Source organism: Nomascus leucogenys, chromosome 8 (assembly GCF_006542625.1).
Source record: "Nomascus leucogenys isolate Asia chromosome 8, Asia_NLE_v1, whole genome shotgun sequence".
NCBI classification, from domain to species: domain Eukaryota; kingdom Metazoa; phylum Chordata; class Mammalia; order Primates; family Hylobatidae; genus Nomascus; species Nomascus leucogenys.
Genome location: NC_044388.1, coordinates 16,398,605 through 16,418,442, shown reverse-complemented (window position 1 = coordinate 16,418,442; position 19,838 = coordinate 16,398,605). Strand labels below are relative to the sequence as shown.

The following is a 19,838-nucleotide window of genomic DNA, read 5'->3' as shown; positions in this document are numbered from 1 at the left end:
ATGCCTCTGCATGGAGAGCTCCTCATCCAGTGGGGCCCATCACCATCTGCAAAGTTGCTAGAAAAGTTTTTGGATGTTTCCAATTCTTCCACCTGCTTGTCTCCATACTTGTGGGCTGGTAGGCCAGCTCGGGAAAGACACCTTCTCTAGGATCTCAACTTAGTTACTCATCAACATGGCTCCCGAGTTCCCACATTGGCCCTGAAGACACTTCACTCACGGCCATGGTGGGGAACGTTCCCGTCACAGGTCATGTAGGCTGTCTGGTAGCCTGCTGCTGCCTCATGGCCAGCTGACTGCTGGCCACATGCTGACTGGGAACCTCAGGGTCCTAACGCAGTTATAGAAGCACAAGGCAGGTATTTGGTTTCTGATACAAGAACAAGCAAGACTGAGAATGGCTTTCTCTATTTTTGAATTGGAGCAATATGCTTTCCTGAGCATCAGGAAAGAGTGGTGATGTCACAGCAAAGGAGGGAGGCGGTGGCTAAGAACACGCACATCCTTGAATGTCCTCCGCATGGTGCCTGGCCTTCTGGATGGCTTCGGACAAAACTTTATGTGCTAGGTGGGAGTGGGAAAAGGAGTGGGGGAAGGATAAAGTCATCTTTGGACACCTACTCCCACTGTGGATAACCACAGCGTGTGGCCAAACAAAGCTAATTAGAACAGAGCTACCTGGGGAGGCTGCCATCTGCCAGGCCCTCCTTCCCCTCCCAGCCTTCAAGACATGTTATCTATGAAAAGGGAAAAATGCCAGCCACATCCTCATTCCAACTCTGTCCTTAATGCAGCTTCACAAAATTCCTAGATTCTATCTCGGGTCTTTGAAGAGATTGGAGTATGACTTGGGTGGCCCCCCAAAAGCCTCACCCTTTCCCTTCCCTCAGTGCAAAGTGTCACCTGTGCAAAGACATCACTTTTAATTATTATTTTTTAATTAAAATACTGTTATACCCAGTGGAATGCGGCAGCAATCCTGGTACAGGGTGGCATAACAAAACAGCCATGTTTACATTTTAAATATTTACGATAACTTAAACATACAGACACACATCATGGTCTTTGGCAGAAAATGTTCACAGCACAAAAAATACTTTAAAAGAAATACCAAATATTAATCCAAAATATATTAAGTTGTTTTTTTCCTTTCACAATATTTTTTGCCTTTTTTTTCTCTTTTTTCTTTTTGCTTTGTAAACAATGCACATGAACCAAATGTATTTTTCAGCTTTAAACAGGGGTAGGGGAATTTTTTAAAAAAATTGCAATTGTCCAGCAAATGCAAATGTTTAAAAAGGAAACTTGAGGAACCATGGAAATAAAACAACACATACCAAACCTAAAAACGATAAAGGAAGAAAACAAAGAATCAAGGAGAACTAAAAACGGTAAAGACAAAACAGCTAAAACCCACCAATAGCTCCTGGGGCTGAAGTGAGGGACTCTTTAAGACCAGAAGTCAAAGTCACTGCTGCTAGCAGGCTGCCATGTGGGTGTTTCACCCCAATTCCAAAGCATCTGGTCCTGCTTTAGGGCGCTGGGCACGGGTAGCTTGAGGAGCCAGCCTCCTGGGCACTGTTTTGTGATGGGGGCTCCATTCAGAAGACTATTTGACTCTTCTAGCTCATTAACTAGTTTTCAACCGCTTTGCTCCGCTCCCAAACCCTCCAGGTGGGAACAAAGACAATCATGCTAACAAGACTTCTCCAGTTTCTCAGAGAGAACTGGTACGGGTAGGGCCACCGAAGCCCGCCTGGGGGCATGGCAGATGTCTGTTCACGGTGGCTCATTTCATCTGGCTCAGGGTTTATGACCAAACTGACAGGATGTTCCAGGGACAGGAGCTGTGGAGCCACTTCAAGAGGCTGGTAGTGGGGGTCCCGTGGGCGTTTATAGGGCTCAAGATGGAGGAAAAGGCAGCCGAGATCCTGGGAATCGAGCAGCTTTAACATCCACGGGCCAGGAACTTGAGGAGGAGGCATAACTGGGAGGCCAGTCAGAAGTTTCAGAAACTGACAGTAGGAAGAGGGGAGCACAGCCCATGGAGACACATCGGAACCTGCAGGCCTCAGTCTTCTGTTCCACAAGAAAGGGAATTATATACAAACTGCGCACTGTCTCCCAGTCCACTTAAATGGCCCCTAACCCACAGCAAGTGAGAAGGTGAGGCTGTGGCTTCTCCAAGACTAACACGCTTAATAGTCCCCAAAAGATTCAAGTCTTAGTATCCCAAGAAGGCAGTGAGGAACTGAAGAGCAGATGAGCTTGGCTGGAACCAAACTTAACCAGAGAACAATATGGCTGACTTGATTAGTGAACCAGTTCACCTGGTGTCCACGGGCAGCCGTCCTTGGAAATTCGTTCCCCAAACCAACACAGCCCCTCCCTCCCTGCCTGACTGACAACTGGCAGGGCAGAGGGAGCTCAGCTCCTTTCTGAGCTGTCAGTTGCTACCCCAGTAGCAGGCCTTGGGCAAGAAGTCAAGGCTGAATCCTCATTCTCCATAAGGCCCGGAGGAATGTGGGCTAAGAAGCAGAGTCTTCTGGGGGTGCCGGTGCTCTCACAGCTCTCCTCTCCCCTGGGGTCCTCCTCCTGAGCCCCTGGGACCAGGTGGTCAATGGGAATGAGTGTCTGGCTGGGGAAAGGGACGGAGCAGCAGTTGACGGGGCTGCTGAAATGGCTGAGAGTGGCACAGGGCAGAGGAGGGGAGAGAATGGCTCAGAGTCCTGAAGCACCACCTCCTTCAGATCAGTATCTCCACCATGTCCGACAAGTCCTGGACTCTGGATGTAGCTACAGAGTCTGGAGACAGACAAGAACACAGGCACATGCCAATGAGTGTTACTAGATTGCTTTTAAAATCCTGGCACATTTGAAAGACAAAGATCATTCTTCACCAACTTTTCCCACCTCTGCTGCCCAGGTTCCCAGAACTCGGCCAACCAAGCACAATGCTCTGCTCCCTTTCAGTGCTCAGCCCAGCCCATCAACCTCCGATGTGTAGGATGCATTTGTTTCTAACTTTGAACTGGTTGGAAGGCTTAGAGAGAGCAATGGAGAGCCCTGAGGGAGGGAGGCTGCAGCATTCTTTTCATGCCTGTGGTTTTCTGAGATCATGAGGCACAGGCAAATATGCAAAGGCCAATGTGAAAGGGGAGTGGAAAAAGAAATGGCATCTTCTCAGATTTCTCCTTCCCGGACTCTTTAAATAGGCTTCCAGAGTGCCATCGGCATGACTTGCGAGCTCCATTCTCTTGGATAATCAAATTGGAAATTAACTATGTAGGGAAGACCATGAAAGAGGAGCTAAAGTGCCTCCCATCTGATTGCTTTCCTTCTGAATTCTGGATCTGCCTCTAATCAGGGTTTCCAATTTCCCTATTCATGCAACCAGCTATCCCTCATGTTCACAATGAGGTGGGCCAGGCACCCTGCTCACCTCTGGCTATGCACGGCTCCCCATGGAGTGCGGGCAACGACCCGGGAGGGGGGCTGGGAAGAAAAGGCCTTGGTGTTCCAGTTCACACACCAGTGCCCCCTCGGCCCTACCTAGCACAGAAGTGGGGTCAGGAGGACTTACCCAGAGAGGCTGCTCTCTGGCTACTGCTGCACCCCAGAAGGCTGTCAGGCTCCGGAGGCAGGCAGGTGGAGGTGCTGTCTGGGGGGCTGTCAGTCTGGGTGCTCCCATCTCTGCTCCCGTGTTTGGCATGGGCAGCAGGGGGAGATGTGACCACTGGCTCCTCTGTGGGTGCTCTGTCTGCTGGAAAGGTAGGTGGATGGTTATTGCCGTGCCTGTAAGATGTGGCCCTGGTGAAGGACAGTCTAAGTTAACTGTCCCTGCTGGGGATTCAAGGTGGAGTGGGCTGCTCTTGATTTGCAAGAACTTTAAGACAAAAACGTTCCTATTTTCAAATGAGATTAACTACCAGATTGGATTGGCTTCCAAATGTTTTGGGTGGTGGGACCCTTCCTTATAGATTAAATCTTCTAGAGTGTCTGTGGCATCTGTTTAGAAGAAGAGTGGAGGGGGCTTGCATAGAAGGTGTATCTGCACAGGAAGCTCTATTTTTCTTAGTTCAGTGGCTGGGGCTGAAGCATGATGGAATTTATGGTGATGGGGACTAAGTACCCCTCTTCACACTGGCAGGAGAGCCGTGTGCTGTAGAGTCACTAGAGGCAGAGAATAAGCCAGCTCCCCTGGGAGAGGGTCAGGAAGCCCTGGCTCCTATGAGCCTCAGTTCTGGGTGGAAAGGTCTGGCAATCTGTGTTCAGGCCCAGGAGAAACTACCTCTCAATCTGTCGCAGCAGCAGCCTCCTCTTACCTGTAGTCAGCCGAGCGGGGGCATCTGCTGTTTGGCGCTCACTAGAAGAGAGCCCTTGCCAGCCCTGGGTTCCTGCAGCCGCAGCCGCGAAAACAGATGGCACCGACTTGGCAGGCCGCAGGGAGCCCTGGGTGGCCTTGCCAGGGTCTCTCCTGGAGCGCTGCTGAAGGACCTTGATCACTGCATCCTTCTCCAGGATCTGGGCATGGAGCACCTTTAACCTGAGGGGTGAGAGGCCATGCCCACATTGTCAGACCCACAGATCCAACAGCCTCCACCCTTCCTGCCTTATAGGAGTTAGAGGAAAAGCCCCCCCCACTCCCCCAACCCTGCCAGGCTGGATCCTCTGTGCTTGTAGCAGGGACCTAGACAGGGCTTAGAAATGGCACCACAGCTCTGGAATTTGATGCTCTTAGAGCTCAGGCTCTGAAAACCACCAGTGCATAAGGCCCTGGGCCCTTCTCACACCAGCAAAGGCAGGCCATTAAGGGTGGGTTCCAGATTCATCAGATGATAGTGGCGGCAGAGCCCTCATCCTGCACTCCGGAGAGGGGAGGCAGGGCCCAAGCCCTGGATGGCACGCAACACCTCCACAGTAAGAGTCTCCTGGGCAGACCAAGGACTCGGTATTTCTGGGCAAATGCATGTTTACAGTGCCTGGTGTGCCAAGCATGCAGGTTCAGCTCAGAAGCAGGAGGGACTGCTGAGCTGTGTGGGGAAAGGGGCCTGTTTATCAGGGATCAAGGGCAGGGCAGTGACTGGACATTGCCACCCGCCCCCCCCAAGCTCAGGTGCCTGGCCTGCAATGCCGAACCTGCTTTCCATCTCCTGATGCCTGTGGCCACCAGTGAGCAGACCCTCATTGAAGCTGCTGCTGGGTGAGGGCTGGGGGGAATGTCGGATGAGAGTGGTGTCACGCTGGGCGGCAGCTGTGGCAGCAGCATCCATGGCAAACTGCCTCATGGCACGTTCCTCCAAATACTTCTGCTCCCACTTGGTCATGTCAGCCTCCAGCGCCAGGATCTGTTCCTCCTTCTCTCGCAGTTGTTCTGACAGCCGCAGGGCGCTGAGCTCTGGGGACCCACCACTGCCACTGCTACCACCTGCTTGTCTCTGCAGAGCAATGAGTGGAGACCGTGGTCAAGGGTGCAGGTTGGGGTGTGGCAGCCACTTGTCTTTGCCTCCACACAAGGACTGTCACTTGTACACGTACGTGTTCAGCCATACACAGCATACATTTCCCCATCCTTCCTCTACCGAAATGGGGGTACAGCACAAGTCCCCATACCCCTGCCCTGAATCCTATGGCCAAGGGCACAGAGACCAGACAGATAATCCTCCAAACTGGCAAAGGGGGTGTTATCAATAATTATACTGGGAAAACTGGTGTAAATTAGAACAGAACTGGATAAACCAGGGGGTTCAGTCACACTACCTCTGTGGCAGGGGTAAGTTTGGGAGTGGAGAAATAACTCTATTTGGTTTGTAAACACCAAGAGTTGTTTACACAGAAGTCCAAAGTGAGGCTAAGCACTATGGATCTGGACAACCATCTTTCCTCCCAATCCCAGGGAGGCATATAAAAGCTGGTTGGTGACTGGGCGCAGTGGCTCACGCCTGTAATCCCAGCACTTCCGGAGGCCAAGGTCGGCGGATCATGTGAGGTCAGGGGTTCGAGACCAGCCTGGCCAATATGGTGAAACCCCATCTCTACTAAAGATACAAAAATTAGCTGGGCGTGGTGGCGCACGCCTGTAGTCTCAGCTACTCGGGAGGCTGAGGCAAGAGAATCACTTGAACCTGGGAGGTGGAGGTTGCAGTGAGCGATCGCGCCACTGCGCTCCAGCCTGGGCGACAGAATGAGACTCCATCTCAATAAAAAAAAAAAAAAAAAAAAAAAAAAATGGCTCGCTGGCCTTCTTCTATATTCAGGTTCCTGACTTACTTTCTCTAGAGGTAAAGGACAATAAGCCCTGCTGCTGCCGAGGACAGGAGTCCCCGAGGCTGGACGTGGGCCAGGTGGCAGGGCCTCTGCTAAGACAACGAGTAGAAGGGAGCATGCAGCAAAGGTGGAGCAGACAGCAATCATCCTTGCCGCCTTCCAACAGGCCTGCAGCCTAGATCTAAGCAGGGGCTCCCAGGGCCTCAGCCCTGGCCTCCAAACCTACAGTCCCCAAGGAGGAAGGGAAGCCGACGTCCTCAGATGCTGCCCTAGCCTGGAGGCTTTCTCAGCTCACCTGCTGTGCACGCAGGGCCTTGAGTTCCTGCTCCAGGCGAGTCCGCAGACGTAGCTCCAGCTGCTCTCTCTTCTCGCAGGCTGCCTGTAGCTGCCCGAGCGCCTGCTGCAGCCGCTCCACTTTCTCCACATAGGCCTGCTTCTTGCGCAGCTCCTCTTCGGCTCGAGCTGCCCGGCCCTGCGCGTTGCCCAGAGCCTGCTCCAGCAGCTCGGCACGCCGCCGCTGGTCCTCGATGGCGCCGCGCAGCAGTGCCATCTCTCGCTCCAGCTTCTCTTGCTCCTGCTGCTGCTCGTAGCCTGTAGGGAGAGAGAGGCTTGATCAGTGACAGTGACCACGTTGGCTGGCCCCATTGCCTCCTGGGCTCTGTGCTGACCACCGGATGAGCACAGTTGCTTCTCATTCTCTCAAAAATAACAGGAATAAGGTACCACTATTAACCCTGTTTCATGGAAGAAGAAACCAAGGCTCATGTTAAGTCTGGAGTAAATGACAGAGCCCAATTCCAGGACCCTTGCAGTAACAACTGGGCTACCCTGCCTTTCTACTGGGACATACTGCCATGGGACAGCCCCAAACACCATCCACTTGTGCCAGGGGCCGCCATGTCTAAAACACATCCACAATATCCTTTGAACCTTGTGACGGCTAGAGACTGTTGAGGTAGGAACTGTGATGCCCATGTACAGATGAGGAAATAGAGACTCAGGTAGGCTGTGACATGGTCCTCCTTCCAGTGGGAGAATGAAGGAAGGGGGAACAGAACCACCATCTGCTGTCCGCACACCAGGCACTTACACATCTTATTCCACGAACCCTCCAGCCCCTCCAGGGAGGATTTGGGATCCCCAGCTTATAGCGGAGAAACATAGGAGGTGAATGGTGCCGCCAAATGGAAACTCCAGTTGGCCATACTACAAAGGCCCAGGCTGCCTCTGGCTACATGGTGAGGCGTTTGTACTTATAGGCCACCCAGAGCTCTGGGGCTCCTTCTGCAGACCCAGGCCGAGAGGTCCGTCGAGGGCTACATTTCCTTCCATGGTCTGAAAAGACCACTGAGATGTGAGCAACCAGGCTCAGAAAGAAATGCAAAGTCTGCAGCACAATGAAAACGACTATGGCCCAAAGATTAGTGTGTACGGGTCCAGCTATCCAGACTTTTAAATCATTTTGTTAATTGCCCAAAGAAACTCTGCTCAGAGGCCCTCTCCATACCGCCAGGAGAGGCCCAAACCAGACCACAGAGCCCTCCATCTGATGCTCTAATCTTGAATCCACCTCCCAGGCACCTGCTCCTTGAGAGTCCCAGGCTGCCCCCTGAGGAGTGGGTCAGCTGCCTGCCTTGCTGGAGAGCACGAGGCGGGCAGGGCTGTGGGCCCCTGATAACGAACCTAAAGGCGCTGTCTCTGGAACAGCATTCTGATTCAGTGGAATTTTCTGCCAGAGTGGAATTGTTCTATACCGCACCCTCCAATGCAGTGGCTACTAGACACACGTGCTACTGAGGACTGGAAATGTGGCTAGTAAGATGGAAGAACTGAATTTTAAATTTAATTTATTTTCATTAATTTCAATCTTTGGGTCACATGTAGCTAAGTACCTATCATATAGGACAGTGCAAGTTCTGGAACAGAAGAGTGAAGGCTTGAGACCTTGGCATGTGGAAGGGAGGATTCATTTACTCAGGGCCCTGGGGCAAGGCAGGGAGGACACAGAGGCAACTCAGGTTAGCTCTTGGCTCATTTTGGATTTTTGAAGGCTGAGCCCAGGATGGTATCATTCTGTGGCATGGTGGAAAATACGGGGAAGTCCAATAATACTGAAACAGATGTGTTCATATTTCGCCGGCTTAACATCCATTGAGTGGGGTGTTAACATCCATTGAGGAGAGGCAGCCAGGTTTGGACTCAGGCAGGAAGGACCCTCCCCTAGTCCACCTGTGCGTTCAGTTTACCCAGGGCCTGCATCTCATTTCAGCCTTAGCATGACTCTGTGGGGAAGGACTCTGTCTCATCTTATAGCTGGAGAATCTGAGGTGCAGGGAGAGAAGAAACATTCCCAAAGGGGTGCAGCTAACAGGCAGGCCTCAGGCCCCAAGGCCAGATCTCCAGGGGGCACTGCTGGCCTCGAGGGGCCAGAAGGGCAGTGCTGGGGGGCTGCGTGGCTTGCCTAGGAGGAAAAGCATATGGCATTGGTGATAATGGCCACAATTTCTTAGTGTTGACTGACCCCAGATAAAAGGGAGGTCAATCAGACACATCTTTCCTGCCTTTGCAATAGCTACTACGGGGCAAGAAAGAGCTGCTTGGGTTTCCTCAGCCCTGGGGAAGAAGGGGCCGGAGGACCCAGCCTTCGGCTTCCAGAAACTTCCTGCAGCCTTGTCCAACCTCTAAGGCCCTGGTGGGGGCTGGGAGGCTTTGGGCTCTGGCCATCCTCTGCCAACAGGACCCTGATAAAACCTTGGGCCTGCGGGATCTCGGGAAGAAGAGCTCTCAATAAGAAATAAGTGGCCCGGGTGCAGGTGGGAAGAAGACGCCCGGAGGCCAGCGGAGGCGGGCAGGAAGGCAGGCGAGGCGCCGACGGGACCCGGGATGCGCCTTGGGCAGCGAGTGAGCCCCCACCTCCACGTTCCAGGCTCCCTTTGTGCTCACCCTCCTTCCTCCCAAAGCCGAGCGAAAGGCGCCAGGCAGCGCGCACGGGAGGGAGCGGCGGGGGGCGGGCCGGGAGCGGAACAGCTTGCGGCTCTGGAATGCCAGGCATCCAGGTCACCCGCGGCTGCGAGATTAATGGCTCCAGCGAGGAGCCAAGAACAGCTCGGCGCTCACTCGCTCCCCGGGGAGCGGAAACGCCTCCCAGCCGGCCCCCCTCTTCTCATCCCCTAGCAAGCTCCCAGAAACCCGCCCCATGGCTTCCTTTCTTTGGCAGAGTCAGGCCCCAGAAGTCCGCCTTCCTCCACAGGCACCCTAATCTGCCTTGCCCTTGCAGCTTCTCCTCCCCAGACTCCTCAGGGAAACCCCAGGGCTGCCCCCTCCCCTTTCTCCCTCATTCCCTTTGACTTCTTCCCAGAGACCTTAAGCCGCTGCCATCTCACCCCACCCAGCCAGTAGAGATCAGCCTACCTCCTGCCGCACCCTGTCAATTCCTTCAGTGCTGTGTTCCTCCATTCCCTGCCCTAGTCTTTGAACCCTCTTTGAAGGAAGATATGGGTGCTGCCAGCCAGAGCTAAGTCCTCAAGCTGCTCCTCCATTTCTGCACCCCACGCTACTCTTTGTGCCATTCACAGTAGGGTTCCTGTGAAGCCTCAAAGCCATGTTTACCCAGCTACCAACCACTCCCATTCCACTTCTCTGCAAACACCTTGAACAGCACTAAAGCTCCTAGTAGGGGCTCAATAAATAACTGTTCTTAGTCTTCTGATTGCTAGAGCCTCCTGCTGCTGAGCTCAGGGCTCCCTTTGCCACCCACCGCATGTACCTCTTGAACCACCCAATAGCTCCTTCACCTCTGGCTGGCTCTCCACCCCTGCCGTCCCCACAGAGCCTCTCTCTCAGGCCACCGGGGCTCCTAATCACCAGTTTCTAGGACCACTCCCCTTGTTATTTTGCATCTGTGGGAACCTGCTCCTTTCTTAAGCTTACCACTTCTTTCCTGACCTCCCTGCCATGGTAACTTCCTGGGCCTGCTGCCCTCTCTCGAACATCTGCCAGTTGCTTAAAACCCATCTGCTAATGAATGAATAAATGGACTAGTCAGTGAACTTGCCCATTCTTCAGGGATGCTTAGACCGCCCCGTTTAGAACGCATCTGTTGGTTAAGGTCTGGGATTCCATTTTTGGCTGTCTTAGGTGCCTCCACTTGGCTTGCTATGGCCTAGGTCCACCATGCCCCCCGGCCTCTCACGTTCCTATTGCACACTCCCAACCTTTCTGTTGCCTGGAACTCCCTGGGAAGCTCTCAGACCTTTCCTTCTCCTTCACCTCACCTGTCTTCAGGGTTACCTTGCCTCCCGCAATGCCCAATGCACTGCACTGATAGTCAGCACCGAAGCTCAGCAAATCACTGCTCCCTGGCTTTCCCTCTTGTGTCAACTGATCTTCTTAAAAGATACAGAACTAGATCCCGCTCTTCTCTGGAAGCCACTTATCCCCACTATCCCCAGATCCAGTCCAGTGTTGGGCCTACAGTAGGCAGTAAACCTGCTCCCAAAGCACTACTTTGCAAGGGGGAAAGCCAATCTTCCTGGTCCAGAGGGTGTGCAGCAGTCCCATTGCCTGCACACAGGCCAGGCTTCTTAGTGGGGTCCCTACTCACTCTGAGCAAGCAGCTTGGCCACCATGTCCTGACTGCCGGCCTGGGCCTCCTGTGTCTTGCTTGCCAGGCGGCGGTTTGCAGATTCCAATCTCTCTGTTTCAAGGGAAGGAAAGATGTTTTAGTGTCAGATGAAGCTGCCAGCTTGGGATTTTTCCTGACGTCCTATCAGGATGGGGCTGCATCCTCCATACTGGGGATGGGCTCATAAGGAAACCCCGGCTCAGCTCAGGGCCCGATGGGTGGGAGCCTCCTCTGTCAAGAGCCATCATCTGGGCCACACGATGGGAGCTCCCTGAAGGGATCCTAGGCCCAGTACATAGAGACAAGCATCTGTCTATCAGGGCAGCTCCAAAGGGGTCTCAGCCTGGCTCTCTGAGTTCATCTGCACTTTTGACAGAGAATAGATTCCCAATTTTTCTCTAGAACAGAAGAAGTAAGCCCTCTGCAGAGGTTCTCCAACCTCCACCTGTGTGACTGGCTCTAACCTCTAAGATCCCGGTTGAAGTCTTGCAGCCTCCTCATTTCACTGTCCATCTTGTTCCGCATGGTCTTCTCCAGGGCCTCACGCTTGGCGGAGGCTCTGGTCAGGCTCTCATGGGCCTCAGAGAGCCGCTGGATTTCGCTTTCCAGCTGCAAGAGGCAGACAGCAGAGCTGAAGGAAGGCGAGAGCTCCCAAGGAGTGATTCGAGGCTGACCCACTAGTCTCCATCAGAAAAGGTGACAGATGAGAGGCCACCAAACAGGAGCAAAACCTCCAGGTGACTGGTGGGATGGTCAGAAGCTTGTAGCCTCCGGAAGTAGAATAGACTGCTGGGACCAGCAAGCAACGGTCCCATCAGCTGCCCCAAGGACCAGATGCTGAGTGAACCCAGGGCCAGGTACTTTGGAAGTAACTGCCTGCAGGGTGACTGAACACAGATTCCCTGTGCCCAATGTCCAGAAGGAAACATTCTACTCTTGGCTGGCTTCCACCAAGAAACTGAGTACAGTTGGCCAGAAGTGGGCACCAAAAGACTCCAGCCATGTTGGGGTGGTTTGACCTAACTTGGACACCACAGGACAGTCAAGGGAGGCCTGAGGCCATCTGCTAAAACAGCCTCAGCGGAAAACTGGTAACCCTTCACTAAAGAAGCAAGCACCAGGCCTAAGCCTGAGCCGCCTCTGCCTGGTGTCCCAGGCATCACCATCCACCCAGAGGGCCAGCTGGGCCCCGGCTGCCCCTCCCACTTGGCTGCTGGCAGGTTCCGCACGTGCTCTTAGCTGGCCTGTGATTCCAACAAGTCGCTCGTTTTTTTTCCAAGACGAGAAGTTTTCTTTTTGGCCAGAGCTGGCCTGGAACAGACTTGCTGTTGTGTGGGGGACACAAAGGGCTCTCTGTGGGAGGTGTCCATGGGAGGGGGTGTGTGCAGGGCAAGGGTGCGAGTGTGCAAGGAGCTGGTGAATGGGCTCTTTCTAATCACCACTGGCCAGCAACTGCTCATGCTCCAGGCCTGCTCTGCCGGCCTCTCGGCTGTTCCCCAGCTGTCTGGAGTCAGCTCAGGAGGGTGCATGAGGGGTGAGGGAGGTGGAAAACAGAGGGATAGGGAGAAATCCAGCCAAACAGTTTTCAGGCTCCTCTGCCTCTCCTTGGACTACCCACTCCCCAGGTAGCCCCTCGGGGTCTCTTCCTGGTCTGCCCTTCTGAAGCCCCAGCGGGGCCTACCTTCTCAATGCGGCCAGCCTTCTCCGCAGAGCTCTCCAGCTCCCTCTGCAGCCGCTCATTGTCCCTCTGCAGCCTGGCATTCTCCCTCAGCACGGCCTCCATCTGGGCCAGGTGGGCACTGCCTGAGGTGGCTGAGGAGGCCTGGGCACTCACTGGCCCCTCCACAGCAGGTGGACTGAGGGAGCTCAGGGGGCCATGGCCGAGAGCAGCTGGATGTGGGGGAGGGGGGTGCTCCTGAGATTGCTGCAGGTACTGGTACTGCTGCTGCTGTTGGAGGAACACAGGGGGCACCTGGGCCTGCAGGATCCTGGGGAACAGAAGAGACGGTGCTCAGAGACAGCACAGACCCTCATGGCTCCCACCCAGAGCAGCCCGGAGTCACCCCACTCCTAGGCATACTGGGAAGATGGTTAATTATTATCAATAATCAATATATTATTAAAATTACTGCAGATAATTATTCAACCCTCTAGTGTTAGGGCAGGGACCAGTGGGGAAGGCCTTTTCCAAATGTTTCTGTCTGAGGCTCTCAAGAGTCAGACAGCAGGGCTAGAGGGGATTAATGTCAGGATGCTTGTTTCATACCCGCCTCACAGTGGCTGGGGCCTTGGGGATCAGCCTGAGCAATCCTGGGCCTCCTAAGCGACTAATGCTTAAATACGTCATCTTAAAAAATGCACCCTGACACTTCTAATCAATGGAAGGTTATTTTTGGGGCTGGAGGCCATGTCAATCATGACTGAGCATACAACCTTCCAGGCCCCAGGACAACTTGGTGGCTGGGCCCCAGCAGCAACCTTGTGTCTGTTACACAAGTCGCCAGTTTCAAGACTGCCAAAGCAGCACTCATTTTCTCCTTCCTATTTCAAGTCCTGCCACCCCCCACCCCCCACTCACCCAGAGTCATTTTTAGAAGACTCCAGTTAAGGTTAGAGCAGTGAGACAAATGTCAGGGTAAGAGTCTGACAAATAGGGGTTCAAATCCCTGCTCCAGCTGTTTAACCTTGGGCGAGTGCCTCAGCCCCACAGAGTGGGCATTGCTCTGTTGCATCATGAGGGTCTCCAGCCTTGCTGGGATTCGTTGAGGATGATGCTATGTAAGGCCTGGCAGAGTGCTGGGCCAGTGCTGGGCGGGTGGCAGGTGCTCCTGTAGTGGTGGCCCATCCTCCATCTCTTCTAGTAGGAGCCTCAGTTTACCCTCAGTTTAGAGAATAAATGTGGCCCAAACTCTTGGTTTCCTTGGGAGTAAGGGCTGCCTCTGGACTACTGTGGTCGCTGAGTTCGGGGGACAATGTTTTATTGGCCTCTGGCACTGGTGTAACATCACCCCCAGGGCTCCATGTTGAGGGAAGGAGCAAAGGGCAAGAGGCATGGGGAGTCCAAGGGCCTTTCTGGGGCCTTGTGATTCCCAGTGTCACAACTGCCTAAGTTTCACAAAGAACCTTCCAAGTCCCAGAAGCCCCGCAAAAACCGAATTCCCCTTCTGGGTGCATCATCTCAGCACTAATGCACACCCAGCCTGTCCCTGACTCTTGCTGCCATACAGCCTATGGCCCCCCTGCTCTTCTCAGGACCCTAGGCTAGGAGTCTAGCCCCTATTTCCTAACAAATAATCTTCATTGGATCATCTGAAAGGAGATATTGGGCAGATATATTTCTCCTACTACCTAAGGTGGGGCTTCCAGTAAGAGCTGGGAAGAGGGTCCCCAATGGAGGGCTCAAACTCTCCATTCCCCTGCTAAAATGGCCATTCTCAAGGCTGCTTCAAGAACTTGCTCCCCCCTGCACTGGGCCAGGCAGACACAACTGGCATTCTTTGGGGATGACTTAGCTCTGAGAAAGAATAGCAACTCCTTTCCCTTCACACTTGCTTTCCTTTCTCCTCGTCCTCTCCCTCCCCCGCTTTTTGTTCTCCTGCAAACAGTCTACTTCCTTGCTGTGATTACTATCTTTTCCTGACAGAGTTCAATAAGGCTGGTCCAAAAGAAGAAACCACCACTCAGCCTCTGAAACTCTTCCTGACCGAGCCCTGAGAGGGGCGATAAGGTGCGAGTCTGGAGGGGGTGGGGGCTGGAGAAAAATTATGAGGCTCCATCCTCTGGTTCTGCCATACCAACCCCATCATGTCACTCATTTCTCGAGAGCAAGGAAAGCCGGACGGTGGGAAAGTGGGTGTTTACTAAAGGAACACTTAGCAGGCTTGAACAGAACCAGACTTTGACCTTGGGCCACCAGAAGAAGAGTCTGAAATCCTTGGGGTCCCTTGCTGGGGTTTCTTGGATGCCCATAGTGGGAGATGCAGCAGTGATGGCTGTGTCTGCTTCTCTGGAAAAGATGCTGGGCCAGATGAGAAGCGTGAGGCGTGGCCTTGTTTCTAGGAACACTCATTTATCCAAACTCTCTAGACTTCTTGCCTTCCCTGGTCTTCCTGCTTCCATTCTGGCCCCTTACAAACCATGCTCTGCATGTAGCCAGAGAGAGCATTTAGAAAAGGTAAACCAAATCACATCCCCTGAGGGCCTCCCAGCACACTCAGAATCAAACTCTAAGTCCCTACCCTGGCCCAGCAGCCTCTCCTGAGCCTCCTCAGAAAGGGGCCCACCTGGACCCAGAATCCTTTCCCACTGCAGGCTGCAGACGCTGGGAGCATATGGCAGGAAATGAAGAGGAGAGACAAGTAAGCTCCTGCCCTGGTGTAAGATGCTGAGAGGTCTCTAACGAGGCCACTGGGCCTTTCCAGCCTCTAGTTAGGAATGCCTCCCAATAATCATAGAAAGCAAGCTGCTCACATTTTCTTAAAAAACCTCCAGAGAAGGAGGTCCCACCTTCTTCCTACTTAACTTGGAAACAGTTTGGCCATCATTCCCAACCTTGCCTTTAGGAAGTTCTTTCTGAAATCTAACCTTTAACCCCCTGCTGCCATTTGTGTCCTCTGGGGACTCTAGTTACTTGAATGCTACAGCTAAGCAGACAATGGTGCCTATCTCTGAATTAAGGCAAGGGACACCACTAACTTCTTAGGGGACCTCAGCTAAGTCCCTCTTCTCTGCCAGGCATTAGCTCTCCCTTCTCAGAAAGGTTGGAGGTGGGGTGGATCTTGCTAGCTCTGACACAAGCTGTGATCTTGAGGCTCTCCTCCCTGAGAGACCTGTGCTGGAAGAAAGCCAGGAGTTGGAAAGCCCACGGTGGGGAGAGTTACCTGACTTCAGCATGCTGGAAGTGCGGGCTGCCGCGGGCACGGTACCGTGGGTCAGTGACAGCAGTGGTGGTCTCATGAGCTAGTACAACGTGAGGGTACTGAGGTGGGGGTCCTCGGGACTCTGGGCCCTCAGCAGGGGGGGCCCTCAATGGGGGGCCCTGCTGGTTGCGGGCCAGCTGTGGGAAGCTGTGGGAGGAACTCATGTGGCTGGGGGCCCGGGCGCCGTTCCTCTCCAGGGACAATTGAAGGAGCCGTTCACTCAACGAGCGCACGTGCCCATGCCTCAGCTCCCGCAGGGCCTCATCCTGCCTCCGACTGCCTCCGGGGGCCCCACGGGGATCTCGGTCCCCCGCATGTGGCCGGGGCCCCGCCTGCTGGGCCGCATAGTACTGCGAATGGGCTTTGGCCTCCTCATAGGTGGGCAGCTCCTCTCCCTTGCTGGGCTGTGGGCATAGCCGGTAGAGGGTGTTCTCTGCCAGGTGGTTCTCACCGACCTGGTGCTCCTGGCCCTGGGGCTCCTGCCTGGTGGCCTGCTGCAGCACCTGACTGTCCTCTGGGGCCAGGATCTCCAGGGAGGCCTGGGGGCTCCCTGTACCCCCAGTTCCAGCCCCACCCCTCAGGGCCTGCTGCTGGATGGCTAGCAGCGTGCGCGTCTCAGTCAGGTTGCCGTAGCGCAGCTGCTCCTGGATGAGGCGGTGCAGGACTGTCCCCGAGGAGTCTTCCAGTGTCCTCATGCTTCTTTGGCTTGCACACAGCTGCCTGGACAATGGCCGGTGGCACCTGGCCCCAGAGCACCTGGAGGGGGGTGGGGAGAGAGAGAGAGAAAAGCAATCAGTGGGAACCCATGGGAAAGGAGAGGGCTTTCCAGGATTTCCATTATTACTCTAGTGGAAAGCATAAAAGTGAAGAGCAGGGGTGGGGCGGTTCACACAAGCCTGGGTTCAAGTACCAGTGCTGCCATCTACTGATTAAGACAAGTTACCTAACCTCTGAGCCTCAGTTTCTCCATCAGAAAAGTGCAAAGAATTCTGCTTGACTCATGGAGATGAGGAAAAAAAGGGGCAGTGGCCTACGAGCTCCTGGCACAGTGAAAATCCTTGTAAACGATTACTATGATAACATTCGTGGAGACTTACTATTCCTGGAGAGAGACAACAGGAAACCAGAAGATAACCCACCAGGAACCACCACCCGTACAGCCAGCTACACATCGAACAGCCTGATGGGCAATTCTAAGGCAGGCCTAGTTCAGATCTAACCACTTAGCTATTCAGTCTAGGGGTGGATGGGGCCCTAATTTATTGGCAGGTGATAAAGAATGCATGCAGTCCAGTAGAAGCCCTAGGCAAAAGGCCCCCAGGACCCTCTAGACTGAGGCATGCCAGAGCCCAGCCTTGGCACAGTCAACCTACCACCCTCTAGCCCGCTGAACCCCTGGCCACTTTTCCCACTCTCCCTGAACCAGAGAGCTCCTGGAGGATGGGCTTGGGCTCTGCTTCATCAAGTGCTGCTGACAGAATGAATCTGGGGCTCCCTGTCATGGGATGACCTTGGCAGTCATTCCGCAAGGTGAACAGGAAGAAGGAGGAATTGCACCTGAACTGGTGAATAAGGGATGAATAAAAATGCTCCAAGAGGACAATGGTTTTGTAAGATGAGGCAAAAAGGTGCCACCCATTAGGGTTAGTGGGTCAGTCTTTGTGCTGACAGTAACTGCGAGAGAGCTCCAGGAAAAAGAAAGGATGGCATGATGCCTTTGATTTTATGATTATCCTCCCCAACACACACACACACACACACACACACACACACACACACACACACACACTTGCTACTTGGAAAAGCCCCCACTGGTCCTCTAGGCACATAAGGGATGGGCACTCAGCATCTTTCTTGACATCAGTGTCAAGGAAGCCCATCTTGACTTGGGCCAACTGGAGAAGTAAGGGGAGGCTGTTGGTTGAGAGACCTGGGGCAGGGGAGAGGGGACTGTGAGCCTGAAGTGCTGGGAGATAATATCGGAGAAAGGAGTTCCCTTCTAAGCCTGGGCTCCCAGTGGTTCATGGACTGGAAATCTGCCAGCCTCTCTCACCCAGCTTCCTTTCCACAGCCTCCTCCAATACAAATCTCCAAACTGGGATCCAGGGAAAACTAAACAGAATCCACACTGCCACAGGTCCTGTGTGTATGGGCAGGGGTTGGGGGGTGGGTGGGAGGAATGTGGCCCCTCCTCTGCCACTAAACTAGCCCTAGTGTCCTGCTTCAGTTTGGGCTATGGCATGTTGGCAGAGCAGCCATTCCCAATCCTTTCCCTCTCCCCACCCCAGGACTCTGGCTGCCCAGAGCTGGGGAGTGGGGGATGAGTCTGGAGGGCACCTCTGTACCCATCCTTCCTGGCACCCAGTCATGCAGCCCCACACACAACGAGGGGTAGATGTGCAAGACTCCAGAGCTACCCGGGGCAAAGCAAGCAAATGGGATTCAATTCATATGGGATTCAGTTCGCCCTGGAGTTTTATCTGCGGGCATTTCCTAAGATAATCACTCTCTGGGCCGACTCCCACAGAGAAGGCAGGGGAGCGGCAGGAAGGAATGCGGAGCCTTCCTGACAGATTCCAGGCGCTCCATAGTGTGCCCGGACTGGGAGCAAGGAATACCTCCAAGGCCTCTCATCGCGAATTTGTCCCGGCCAAGCCCCTCAGATTTCACGTCCTTTCAGACATCAAACGCCTGGGCCTTTACAAAAACCTGCTTCCGCGCCCCCGGCCGCGCACCTCTGCTGCGCTCGCCCGCTGCGTTCTCTGAAGGCCACCTTTCTAAGCCAGCGCGCGTCTCCAGCCTTGGCCTAAGGAACCAAAGACAGTCTCCAAGCTAGGAGACTCTGGCACCCCAGCCAGGGCTCCCGCCCCACCACGAGCCCGGACGGACCTGGAGCACCGGTGGCCGCTGGTACGCCTGAGGCGAGCCGGTGAGGGTAGCCCGAGGCCCGGAGAGGTCTTTAAGCATCGCGGGTCCGCCTCCCTCCCTCTCGAGCCCTCTTTGTTTTCCAAATACTCTAACGCTGACGTCACCGGGCTGGACAGCAGGCTGCATTCTTTCTAAGTGAGAGCCAATTCGTGGCTCCAGAAAGGATTTTCCAAGGAAGACAAAGAGGAATTCTTGGACTAGTTGGGGGCAAAGGCACCTGTAAACCCCCACCTAACCAAATCAGCCCGCAGGACCCTGCAACTTGAGCTCCAAGCGGCGCCTCCATCCCTGTCCCCCGCCACCCCCACTCCCGCCGACCTGCAACCCGAAACACCGTGGCTGTTGTCTCCGGAGTTGGCCCTCTCCCCTCTCCCCCAGCCCCAAGAGATCCGCGCGCTTCTAGAGCCCCGCAAAGCCCAGGGCACTGGGCTCCCTGGGCGGAGCGGCCCTTGCCCGTCACTGCGGCTGCCTCGAAAGGGCTCACTGCGCCCCAAGGACGCTCGATCCTCGAGGCTCCGACTCCCGGAAAAGGCCGGGTTGCGCCGAGACTCCAGCTTTGGCTGGGGCACGTTTCTGTGGCCTCGCGCGCTCTCCTGAGCGCCGAGCGGCCTTCCTTACCGCTGCGGCCCGAGGGTGCCCGGCGCAGTCAGACACCACAACCTCCGGCTCGGCCCAGCTCAGCTCGGCGGCGAAGATGTGTTCTCAGCCGTGGCGCCGACGCTCTGGCTGTTCGCGCCCCAGCGCGCAGCCCCAGGGTCGGCCCGCGCCGGAGGCGGCTGCTATGCCAGGAATGTGAGAGTTTCAGGTTCCCCCTCGGGATCAAAGCGAACCACAAATAACCTCTCAGCGCACCGCCCTCCTCCGCCCTCCGCCTTCTCCCGCTCCCTCCTCCCGGCCCCCGCCTTCCTCCGGGGAGGCGGCGCTGCTGGCTGAGCGCCGGGCCGGCCCCCGAGCTCCGGTCCTCCGCGCCCAGCGCCCTGCAAACCGCGGTGTGTACGTCCCTGCCCCCTGCTTTGCCTTCGGAGCTGCTGGAGACAATTTAATCCAACTCTGCCCATTATCGCCTCCACTCCCGGTCGCCGACCCACTCTCACCCTTCA

At 54.7% G+C, this 19,838-nt stretch overlaps 1 protein-coding gene across 4 annotated transcripts; it reads right to left on the bottom strand.

Moving 5' to 3' along the window:
- Nucleotides 1-916: 916 nt before the first annotated feature.
- Nucleotides 917-19,609, bottom strand: AMOTL2 (angiomotin like 2). 4 transcript variants are annotated; one of them, XM_030816800.1, is made up of 10 exons: nucleotides 19,357-19,609; nucleotides 15,772-16,566; nucleotides 12,573-12,879; nucleotides 11,356-11,500; nucleotides 10,871-10,963; nucleotides 6,563-6,858; nucleotides 5,140-5,438; nucleotides 4,326-4,546; nucleotides 3,584-3,763; nucleotides 917-2,805 (listed from the first exon to the last, which is right to left on the bottom strand). In XM_030816800.1, the coding sequence occupies exons 2-10, from the start codon at nucleotides 16,503-16,505 to the stop codon at nucleotides 2,747-2,749; spliced, it is 2,334 nt and encodes a 777-aa protein (XP_030672660.1). In that variant the 5' UTR covers nucleotides 16,506-16,566; nucleotides 19,357-19,609; the 3' UTR covers nucleotides 917-2,746. The 4 variants fall into 4 exon arrangements, with proteins under 4 accessions (XP_030672660.1, XP_030672663.1, XP_030672661.1 ...); XM_030816803.1 differs by having other exon boundaries at nucleotides 3,584-3,760; XM_030816801.1 differs by lacking the exon at nucleotides 19,357-19,609 and adding an exon at nucleotides 18,700-18,823.
- Between the last annotated feature and the right edge of the window lie 229 nt (nucleotides 19,610-19,838).

Bases quoted from the DNA above. Each gene is read 5' to 3' on its own strand.
- AMOTL2 (XM_030816800.1), bottom strand. From the start codon at position 16,505: ATGAGGACACTGGAAGACTCCTCGGGGACAGTCCTGCACCGCCTCATC. The intron at 10,964-11,355 runs GTTAGAGCCAGT...CCCTTGAAACAG, and splicing joins CTTCAACCGGGATCTTAGAG to AGAGATTGGAATCTGCAAAC. The intron at 5,439-6,562 runs GTGAGCTGAGAA...ATTGCTCTGCAG, and splicing joins AGGCCCTGCGTGCACAGCAG to AGACAAGCAGGTGGTAGCAG.